General features: G+C 36.2%; 1 protein-coding gene across 5 annotated transcripts in view; it reads right to left on the reverse strand.

Annotated features, from left to right (window-relative positions):
- The window catches only part of LOC108746245 (phosphatidylinositol 3,4,5-trisphosphate 3-phosphatase and dual-specificity protein phosphatase PTEN), an 18,402-nt gene extending 9,529 nt beyond the window's left edge, over positions 1-8,873 (reverse strand). For 2 of the 5 annotated variants that reach the window (XM_018482890.1, XM_018482889.1), the window contains exons 1-9: positions 8,202-8,873; positions 6,916-7,445; positions 6,589-6,805; positions 6,267-6,396; positions 5,910-6,188; positions 5,671-5,816; positions 5,334-5,497; positions 4,974-5,255; positions 4,478-4,652 (exon numbers count right to left, since the gene is read on the reverse strand). In XM_018482890.1, the coding sequence (XP_018338392.1) occupies positions 4,478-4,652; positions 4,974-5,255; positions 5,334-5,497; positions 5,671-5,816; positions 5,910-6,188; positions 6,267-6,396; positions 6,589-6,805; positions 6,916-7,092 (1,570 nt within the window). In that variant the 5' untranslated portion in view covers positions 7,093-7,445; positions 8,202-8,873. Of the gene's footprint in view, positions 1-3,993; positions 4,653-4,973; positions 5,256-5,333; positions 5,498-5,670; positions 5,817-5,909; positions 6,189-6,266; positions 6,397-6,588; positions 6,806-6,915; positions 7,446-7,895; positions 8,004-8,201 lie in introns of those variants that run through there. The other 3 variants (XM_018482887.1, XM_018482886.1, XM_018482888.1) reach the window with 3 other exon arrangements.
- Between the last annotated feature and the right edge of the window lie 2,942 nt (positions 8,874-11,815).

The following is an 11,815-nucleotide window of genomic DNA, read 5'->3' on the forward strand; positions in this document are numbered from 1 at the left end:
CATTAATATTACTAATAATAATGATATAACAACGATACGGCTAATAATATAAGTATACGAATAGTATCACAAAATAATTATTATACAAGTAAAACAGACGTATCTTGCTTATACAGATCTTACACATGTCTCAAACATTGTAACAATATCTTCAAGTAGTCGCAATTGTATAAATTATTTACATGCAACGAGAATGATATGAGGAGTTTAAAATAAAATTTAAAAAAAAGAACAGAGAAATAGGGGCAAAGAAAACGTAATAGAGCTTCGATATTTGCTTATATTCATTCGAGATATATCGAAAAAAGATATGAAAGGTATGAAAAAAATGAATTACTTCTTCGTCAAAGTCATAATACATTCAACATCCATGCTTTTCAGAAAGTTCAAGTACAAATCTCAATGCTACGATTACAAAAATGTTGAGAGAAATCAAAAAGGGACTTGTCACGTTTCCGCGTTTATAGACTCCGTAAGAGTATTCTAGACCCAGCTAAACGTTCGTCTACGGATTCTTCAATTAACTTGAAATAAATTTTCTTTTAGCCAAGATTTTAAACGAGATATAATTTGTCGCATAAAATTTAAATTTCCAATATTAAATAATGATATAACATAATTATATTTAATTTTACTTTTTATATCTGTACTGGTCCCCAACTTACAAATCTGTTACGTTAAAATCTACTTAAAAGTAAATAATAAATAAAGTTTTAAATAAGAATTTGATTACGCCTTTAAAGTTTAATTTCCGAAAAGGAAATTAATATCAATTTTTTTATTACTAAAGAAAAATCGACTCTGAATTAATGATATCAAAGGTACCACAGACAGAAACTGCCAAGTCTAGTACACTCTTCTACACTGTGCTACACCGAATTAGTCTGTCAAAAGTAGTTCTTAAGAAAATACATCGATATAATTAATCGGCTATGTATGTACAAAATTGTGCGATGAACACTTAATTCTAGCTTCGGGGAGAGTGTGGGGGAAATACACTTCTCCGAATAATTTACTCGCGATTATACCTCGCGAATTCCTGGCCATTCGACAAACTAATTCATCTATTTTTCACGAGCACAAGGCAAAGAAAACGCTCGTAAAAATCTTTATCATTATATATCTTACTTTTATTTAAACTAACGATTTTATATGTAATAAATATAATTCTGTTTATGACGCATTCACGACGGAACATATGGAGTGCGTTTCATTTTTTACTAACTAATCGTTAGAAATAATTGCCTTATTAAAATCATGAAAGAAATCCTTCTCACTCTTTTCATTTCCTACTTTTTTTCTTTCTTTTCCTTTGAGAGTTATAATAAGGTATATATGAATATACCAAGTTAAAGTCAGACTCCGTGCGAAAAGTAAAACGCGTTACTTTACCGTATCACAAGTCTAGTCTTATACAAAAAAAAAAAAAAAGAATAATCCGACAACATAATACTAATAATGCTATTGCGTGCTACCGCATTGTAATCGAATTACCAATATCTATAATTTCGTCTAGTTAATATAATGAAAAAGAATCGTAGACCTCAACAGTTAATTACGTAATAACTACATGTTTTTGACCCCGAAGCCAGTTGTGTGTTTTATGTATGTATGTGTGTGTGTGTATGTATGTATTCAACCGTCTAATAATTTATCTAATAATTTATGTTTCTTTATATTTTATACATATATTCTACGCAACAACAGTTACGTACATATCTTAATCTAAGAAAGCGTAACCCTCTCTCTATATGTATATATAATAAAAAGCAATTATCGACAGAAAGATGATTTTAAATCTACCCTCAGATTTTCCTTTTTCTCTTCTTTTCTTTCACGTTATCTGCCGTATTTCCTCATATAAAGTCGGAGTTCTCGTCTGAGAGAGTCATTATTACGAACCGAGTATATAAAAATTATTATCTAGTAATCAGCAGCACCCGCGGCTTATTTTAATCCCACGACACGTATATAAAGACTGATTTCTACGTATTTGTACTTCCATGTCGTCGATCAACGGACAAACGAAGGTTTCCTCACGTACGTCTGAGCCCGTGTGTTTAAAAGAAATCCCAGAAACTTTCGATAAAATATCAGTTTTAACACCGCTTCTTAAAACTGTATTTTACCGTCGTTCTCTCACCGCTTCTTCGCTTTTCTCTATTTTGTGTCCTATTTATAATCGCCCCAACGGCAAATAAAATGTTCCAGAGTTATAGCACGATTACTTTTGGTGGAATAACTATCTTTTCGACTGTACGCAAATCCGACGCATTTCTGTCACATTAAATAAATGTAGTTACATTTATAAATTTTTCTATAGTTTCTCTCGACGTCTTCATATATATCTTCGTCATATACATACACAGATATATACAGCCATATATACATACAAATACATACATATATGTACGTACGTATGCATGCATGCATTTATATATGTATGTGCATATATTCACGCGTGTAAAGATGCATGTATGTATGTATATGTGTACCATGTAGTTATAATCATAAAATAAATGGTCAACGAGAAACGTTATTTTTACGAAATATAGTGCTTCGACGCGAATGAGATGTGCATGGAGACGCGAGCTTACAAAATTGTTTGTATTTAGAAGATACCAAAAAAAAAATTTCAGATTCACCGCACAGCTTGAACGCACATATTCTGTGTTTTCCTCCTCTTCCTTTCTATGTATACCTACATTTTGCGGAAGGCTTGGCTTAAACTCGCGATTGTTCTCTACGCAATTCAACTCTAACGTGCTCACGGAGTTATTCTAATTTTCCTTTTTTACAACCAGCTTACCGCGAAAGAGAAGTATGGATGAAATTTCAAGCTTTATCTAAAAAAAAAATATATGCCGTCAATTAAATTTAAAATATATAGATATTTTTGTTCTTATTTAAAATAAACATATTACATAAATATAAAAGAAAAGAGAATAGAAGGAAAAGTAATCAATGCAAGTGCCAAGTTACTTCGTAATTTTACACGTTAAAAATAGAAAAAATTACATTGTTATTTTTTAAAAACACATTATCGCATTATAGGCACTAATATTGCACATTCTGTGATATTGGTTTATCCGAAAGTTCTGTCGGACGGAAAAAAATCGATTATGCGCAAATACAAGCGCTATTTTAACAAAAATATATTGTTAAAAAAAAAGAATAAAATCTGCTTCGATTGAACAGAACAATTTTACATATGTACATTTTAAATTGCAGAATGTTATTAGAATTTAATTTGTGCACGACTCTATATTAATTTTCCTCATTTTTGATTTTTGAGATAATACAACGAGTTACATAATTTCTATACTTGAAAGAAGAAAAAACTGAAAAAGGAAGCCAATACATTTTTCGATACAAAATGATTTTTTTAACTACCTATCGATATTTGAATTACAAATCATTGTTGATACTAATTTATTTCAGTTTTTCTTACTCATGATAATTTTAGCCTATGTTATTTTAAGAGTCTTTTTTAAAGTTTTAACAAGTAAATGCCCATCCCATTTGCCGTCATTTCAACAGCACGAAAAACCTCGGAAAACACGACAAAACATAACGGAGACAAAATATGCGTCTTTTCTTTGCGTTAGAACTTTATCATGTTGAAGTAACCAAGATTGGACTGTTATCATAAACATTTCGAATGTGCATCTCCTTGTCAAAATCAAATTACACCGATGCTACTTCTCTCGATTTCTACGTGGCGAACCAATCAATTTACTCAAATTTACTCAAACGATTTACTCGAAACTCTTGGTGCACATTCACAATAACTACTTCACTAGCATTATACATGGCGAATCGACCAACAGTTAATAGTAATCGGTAAGACATGAATCGTCAATACGAAAAAAAAAATAAAGCTCATGGTCCCACGATAAAGAAAAAGAAAAAGTAAAAGAGAAAGAGAAAGAGAGAGTAAAAGAGAGAGAGAGAGAGAGAGAAAGAGTTAAAAACGGAACGATAGTGCAAAAAGAGAAAGAGAAACGTAACGAGCGGAGGTTACTGCAAAAAAATATCGTAGAACGGATTTCTCCCGATTCTAGTCATCATTTTGCGCGTACTAAGCCGTCCAATGCGCGTCCACAAAGAAAAAAAAACCAAAAGAAAAGCAGGACGCGCACGTTGCGACTTTGCGAGACACGCGATTTCGTGAAAGCGCGAAACGCGTTACGATGCGAAACACCGCCGACCGTTCTTAAGTACCGAAAGCGTTTATTAAGCTACTACGTGTCGAGAGTGGCTGAGCGAGCGAACGGTGCGGAGGAACGTTTCGCGCTCGCACCGGAGACGCCCTGCCTGTTACTGTTCCGATTCTTGTTGCCGCGCGACAGCAGACTCTTGGCAGTCTCCTTGAGATTGCATCGCGGACGGAGACTGCTAACATGTGTACGGCTACTGCTGTGTGTAAGAGGGTGGTGGTGTTGGTGGTTCACCACCAGGGATGCAGAGGACTCACCGGATTCCCAACCGTCCTCGTCACCGGTAGTGTCACACTCGCTGCTGTCCGCCTCGCTCGACTCACTCGGTGTCTCCTGACCACCCATCCCCAGCTGAACACCATCGCCACCTCTGTTCGTCACTGGCACAGCTGGCGATATGTTCCCGCCCACGCTATGCATAAATAGACTCACCTGCAATTAAAACAGATCGCAAATAATCGACCATTGTATCCTGCGCTTGATAAGATCTTATTATCTGAATTTAAATAGATGTATATTTAATTGCTTTAATTCGAAAAAGTTTGACTAACAAAATATTTAATGCGAAATATTTGGAATTGAGATACACTGATATATACTGATTGTATACGCTGTACATTTTCAGAATATGCAATCTAGCTGTAGTGGCAAATATTGAATGTTTAACACTAAAATATCCGATATACATTCTACGTTGCTATACTTCTTTCTACTTTCTTTAATTATAATTTGCGAGTACAGAAAAAAACTAACTTTAAAATCCGGACTGTATAGTTTGTGATTTTTATCCTTGTGTACTTTGTCCAATCCTGACTTATCTATCCGTAAAACGAGAGTGGGCGGCATAGGACCGAGACTCGCCAATGATCCAGTTCTAGCTTTCACATGCGACATAACCATCGGCAATTCCATGGTTGTGCCATCACAGCTAAATGCCCTCGTCGATCTTTCAACATGTAAATCGCCATTGTCGCATTCGGAATTTGTTTTCTCACGGACGAAAAATGTGTTAAACCAAAAATGAAAAATCTTTTCCTGAAAAATGCAGTAAAACACAGTTCATTGATCTCTGTCGTGCCAAATAAGTTTTAATATAAATATTACACTATATACCTTCCGTTTCATTTTTGGCTTATAATTATAGAACTCCACCCGTATATCTCCCGTTAGAGCGACAGTGTGTTGCAGTGAGATGCATATAGAAGATGTACCTTTCCGAACCTCATAATCATCAGAAAATATCCTTTTATTTGATTCTGAGATTACAAAACGCAGACCTAAAAACATGACATACAGAGAAATATAATATAAAGTACAAATCAAAAGTTGCACAGAAAAATATTACAAAGTTAAAGAGAAAAAGGTACGTTTTATTTCTTAAAAAGTTTGTAAAATAAATTCCTGTTGTTAACGATAACAATCCGTACATAACTTTTATACTAGTACTTACAGCCTTGACCTCCATTGAAAATAGGAGCCGGATCCAGTTGTATTTTACGCAGTAATAATGTCACTGGTTCATAACTGATACCTTCTTTGAGGAGGGTAGCATAATAATCCACATACCTTCTCTGCGATGGTATCGTTACGCCTTTCCTAGATCATAATAAAGTCGAATAAATAAAATAATTCTCAATCATCGAGACATTATTATGTGCTCTAAATCCTCAAATCTTTTGTAATGCTTACCTATCGTGAGTTCGTTTAGTTCCATAATAATTAAGGGCTTCCGTGGCAGTGGGAAACTGTTTGCTGTGAAGTAAATAGCAGCACACCATTACACCCGTCCGACCTTTGCCCGCCTTGCAATGAACTGCGGCCACATTGTCCTTATCTTGGGATAACCACGACTGCACGTCCTCGCAGAAAGGCTTAATCTGCTCCAGCTTTGGTGGATTGTGATCATCGAATGCGTAAGTAGCTACTCTCTGCTTGAACTTTTTAAAATCATACGATCTCTCAGAACACCTAAAACAATATTATCATAATGATATAGCAATCATTTGTCATAAAAAAACTGTTTTAACGTTAAATCTTTTCACTTACAGATTATAAATTTTATAATGGTCTTTATGCTTCGATTCCAGTAGTTTAACAACGTCATCAATATGATTTCTATACACTCCTTCCAGTTTCTCAGCAGGAAAACCCATCGCTATTAAATTCGGTTTTATATCTAATGTCATAACATTTGCTAAGGAATTTATCCAACATCAATTGGTTCATTGTATTAAAATACAATGCAGAATACTATGTATTGTGCATATTATATTTACATTGTTAATGTAAATAGAGTATGCACAATGCGTGATATTCTAATATCTAATTATTTCTAATTGTTATATGCAAAACAGTAAGACAAGGATACATGTGAGATCAAGATTAAAACCATCTTCTGTGAAACGTTTGCGGCGTTTGCTAACCAGTCCCTTTATGGTATTAGTCACCTTCATGTTGCTGATAGTATTGGCCATACTCAGATGGCTTTGTCTTAAATCTCCTGCTTCGACTTCGATCGAATCACTTTCCGCCACCTCCTCGGGAATCTCTTCTTCTGCCTTTTGATTCTCAAAGGTTCTTTTAACCTGTTGTTAGAATTACAAATAATAGAATAGAATAAAAAATTTAATTACAATTAATTTTAATAGAGCATGCTACACACATTTGAGGAATTAAAATATAAATATAGGTTCACCTGAGGCTTGTGAGCTTGTGAGGCGTCACATGAGCCCAGTTCTGGTCTTCTTTGTTCCTCCAGACAAACATGGAGAGGAGTTACGGAGGCCGAGATATGTTCAGAGATTTTACTATTCAACCTGCCGCTGGTGGGTCTCCTGCAGGAAAAGCATATACCCATCAATTCCCAGAACATGTGTTCCTCTACTTAGGCATGTTTTTCATCGAGCATGTCCTATTTCTCCACCACGAAGCTCGGTGCTGGTTCTTGATCGGATGTGGATCATTTTATGATGACATATCACCATCACCAGTCTGATGGGATTTCACAGAACACACAACAGTGAAAATCCAGAAAGTAATGATATAGCCTTTGGGGAGAAACTGTCCACACAATCGCGGTGGCAGATGACGCAAATAAGGAATGCACACCATACACTCTTTCGCAGGTTCCGTAACTGTACAGCTATCACTAAAGACACTGGCCTCCGGATTGTTGCATTGTCCACCGCGGATTTCCTTATCTGTAGTCCACTCAGATAGACATTCCTGTTCCAAAAATCACAAAGATCATCATCATCAACTTTGCCAATCGGCAATTAATGGAGAAGAATAAGAGAGAGAGTGTCCTACAGGAGAGAGAGAGAGAGAGAGAGTACTACTACTTGGAAGGAGGTTGAAAGACTCAGTAAATGAACGGAAGCATAAAGGAGGTATCGGAGTGGATCGAGAGTTCACCGAAGTATCACCGGCCTACATTCGCGCGCGTTTACGCCGAACGCGGCCACTGGAGTCAGAAGTATGCGACAGGGATGACGGGTTAGCACCGCGCGATAGAGCAGCGGCGACAAGAGCGATGCTCGAATCACCGCGACTCGATGGCTTCTCGCGGGTCCGTCGCGCTCTCGCGATCGAGCCGATCGATGCGATACGATGCGATACGATGGGACGCGATGGGATGCGATAGGATGCGATGCGATACGAGACGTCGCGTCTTACCTTCGGCGTTCGTTTCGCCGTACCGCTTCGTCAAGCCGGATAACGACAGGGAATCCGCGAGAAACCGCGAGAAGGACAGCAACGAGAGAGACGAAGCAGGATTCTAGATTTTAGGTTAAGTGCGCTCGCACTTTACTAAAGAGAGAGAAGCAGTGAGAGGAGCGGTCCTCTCTTTTCCTCTCGCGCGCGCGCTCGACAGCGGCGGCGGCGCGTTCGTTTCTCGCGATTGACGGCAGCGACGGAGATAGAAGTTCGATAGCGTAGGGTCGCCCGCAACCTCGTGTACCGTTTCACGAACACGTTTACCTTTTCTGTAGATGAAAGAGACCGAGGGAATACGACGACAGACTCAGCGCTCGAAGCAGAATCGAAGCTGATTGAAGCCGAGCGGCTGACAACGCTCGCGCTGCTCACTCTCTTTCTGTTTCTCTCTCTCTCTCCCTCTCCTTTTCCCCTTCCTTTATTCACTCACTCTTTCTCTCCCCCGTTCGGATGGACTGATCTGATCGCCGTCGTTCTCGCGTTACGTTATCCGGGGACTGTTCCGCGGCGGAAATAAACGGCGGTATATTACCGGCACCTCGGTTCGCGGCAGCGTCGCCGACGGCACGTAGTACGCTCGACACGCGTTGTTAACGTTAACGCCATGACAGCGTGTGCGTGCGTATGTGTATGTGTGTCTTTTCTCCGCTTTCTCGCCTCTCGACCCCCGCGGGTGGCCACGGTCTCTTCTTCGTTCCGTTCCGTTTCGTTCCGTCCCGTAGCCGTACGCATGCACGCATTACGCACGCACGTTACACACGCATATGTATGTGTGTATTAATGTGTGTGCGATGTTGTATGTATTCTCGCTCGCGACTCGCCGCCGCGGCCCATTCTCGCGTTTCTCTTTCGGCGCGCACACTCCGATCGCGTCACCGCGAACGAATCGCGGGATCTTTCTGGATCGGGTTGGAGGAGCAGGAGGAGCAAGAGACGCACCACAGCATAGGAGAAGCCGAACGCGTCGTTCGTACGTCCTCGACTCTTCTCATCCTGCCGTCGCGAGCGGATTTCGCATTCTTTATTCAAGCTTTGTCACACTTAAGCCCAGTTGCACCAATGTCACTTTGATTTTAAGTGAGACTTCGAAACTCTATCCGTTTCGTTTTAAAGGTAAAAAGAGACAGAGACAGAAAGAGTTTTAAGCTTTGCTTAAAATCAAAGTAACGTTGATGCAATCGGATCTTAGCTTTATCGGGCCTTAATTCTATCAACTAACAATAAGATTAACTTTAATTTCGATTTAACTTATTGTTTATCTCTTCTTAGAATGAGAAAAAATAAAACGTAATAAATTAAAACCAAGATTATAGTAGATAAAGATTTATATCATTAGTGAAATCAGGTAGGTCTTATATCCATTTCTATCGCTGTAGATTAACTCTAATCTGGATTTACTTCTTATCTTTTTCTGATTCTGACTAATTTCTACTAATATATATAATAGAGTGTCCTGTAAGTTTTTGCCAATCGCTTTTATGTAGATAGAGCGGACTAAACTGAGTCGAAAAGTCCTCTAAAATTTTCCAATTTTCGTTACAGTTGATAAGACATTAATTACTAAAAATTGCCGAATATTGGTCTTCAATAATTTTTTACTCAAATATTCAATTTTATGGAAAAACTGCAAGAGACAATAACCATTTATTTTCTTCTCATAGAACTCTAAGAATTTTTTTTCACAATTTTTTATCAACTTTTTAATACTGCATTTTCTTATTTTTATCAATATGAGAAAATATGGTATTAAAAAATTCTGAAAAAATTCTAAAAAAATCTTCAGAACTTTATGAGAAGCGAGAGAAAAATAAACAATTTTTGTCTCTCGCTGTTTTTCCGTAAAATTGATAGTATTTGAGTAAAAAATTATTGAAAATCAATATTCAGCTATTTTTAGTAATTAATTTCTCGTTAACCATTGCGAAAATTTCAAAATAATAGAGGATTTTTCGACTCAGTTTAGTTTTCTGCTCTATCTATACAAAAGCGCTTGGCAAAAACTTACGGGACACTCTGTATATAGATTAATTTTAATCTCGATTTAATTAATTTTTTTTCTAATTCTAAAAGTAGAATAAGATAAAAATTTAGTGAGATAAAGAGGTAATATCTATATTTACATGAGGGTATAGATACTATAGAAAGAATAAGAAATTTCTATTTATCAGAAGTCGGGAATTAAATCAAGTTTTGCATATATAATATACAAAATTGTACTCGTATACTAATAAAACAAATATTCGCGCAAAAATTTATTTGAATATTTACTCGTTCAAAAATTATTGATCTGCGGCAAAATATGATCACTTCGAATAAAACCATTATAATCCAAATTATTTAATTTTTTGCAATTATAGTTTCATGGAATAATATCAGAATTTGTTTAATGCGATATTGGCTTATTTTGGCTGATTGTTTGACTAATACTTTTAATTGATACATTGTACACGCAGCTAAAAACATCCTTAAAAAAATAGAATCATTTTGTTATGAATTGTATCTCTTGCTAGAAAGCACCAGAAAAAAATATCGGAATCAATGGGCTTCAATATCTTTCAGATAATAGAAAGAATCTAAAGGTTCGAAGCACATATATATCATTTCATGCCCCGCTGTGATCCTTTGTGTGCGATATGTGATGATACAAGTCAATACAAGTGTTGTTCTGTTTTTATTACTTATTGAATACCAAGAAAGATAGAATAATAATGTTTATGTCGACTTGTGCCACTAAATGGAAAACACTTACTGATGGCTATTAATGCAGTCATGTTTATCTAAAAGAAACCTAAATGGTTTTCTTTCTAAAATTGGTAATCCCTTTTTGGGACACTATACCATCTTTTTTCGCCTTTTTCTACCTGAACGTGCTGAATGCTAAATGGTTGTGTTCCAAAATTTACTGCCAATACTGAACAACTATAGCTTACGTTACATACACTATAGATTTTTAGTATTAACAGTAAATTTTAGAACACAGCCTTTGTTTCTATTTAAAATGAATCGTTTATTTGTCCGATTTTTCCTTCAGGATGGCTTGGGCATTTTATAATTAAATTTAATCAGATTCCCACTGCAAATCTATAATCATCCGTGACTCTATATGAAATTTATTACCTTTTTGCTATCAAAAATTGGTAGCATACTTAAAATACTCTCTATAGTCTCTATAGACTTAACTATCTAGAAAGCTTTATTCTATATGCTTTCCATTTAGGCCCAGTTCCACAACTCACGGTTAACTCTTAACCGAGGTTCAATTTATTCATTGTGTCTTTCCAATTCTAATTACAGCGCGTAAGCGCCCAAACCACTGCAGCTTCATGTCTGTTTTTATCATCATAGATTAACTTTAATCTGTTGAAATTATTCTTCATCGTTTTTTTAATTTTAACATAAGTCTTAGAAAAAATTGAAGAATAAATTCAACTGAAATTAAAGTTAATCTTCTTTGGTAGAAACAAATCGGACTGAACGAAAATTGATTTTCTTCTTCCTCTTCGTTTCTAGAGCGTACAATTCGCACGATTGTGGAAAACATTTCTTTCCATCTTTTCTTTCCATTTTTTCTTCTCTCTAAAAATGAAAGGAAAGACCTGTTTCAATTATATCTCCTATACATCTAATATCTTTATCCTTTTTCTTGTTTTCCATCGTTGCTTCTATTTTTAATGCAGAAAATGTGAGAGACTGAACCAGATTTTTTTATTTATCCAATTCTGAGGATCGAAGAAAAGAAATATCGGTATCATTTTTTTCAAAAAACGCGCGGATGCTTTGTACTTCCTACGATTCCCTCTAGCCTCTATGATATCTATTTCCTTTTCTAATGCTACCTTAAGTGATAGATAATTTAATACAAAATATTCATATATATA

The sequence above is a fragment of the Trachymyrmex septentrionalis genome, unplaced genomic scaffold (assembly GCF_001594115.1).
Source record: "Trachymyrmex septentrionalis isolate Tsep2-gDNA-1 unplaced genomic scaffold, Tsep1.0 scaffold161, whole genome shotgun sequence".
Taxonomy (NCBI): Eukaryota; Metazoa; Arthropoda; class Insecta; order Hymenoptera; family Formicidae; genus Trachymyrmex; species Trachymyrmex septentrionalis.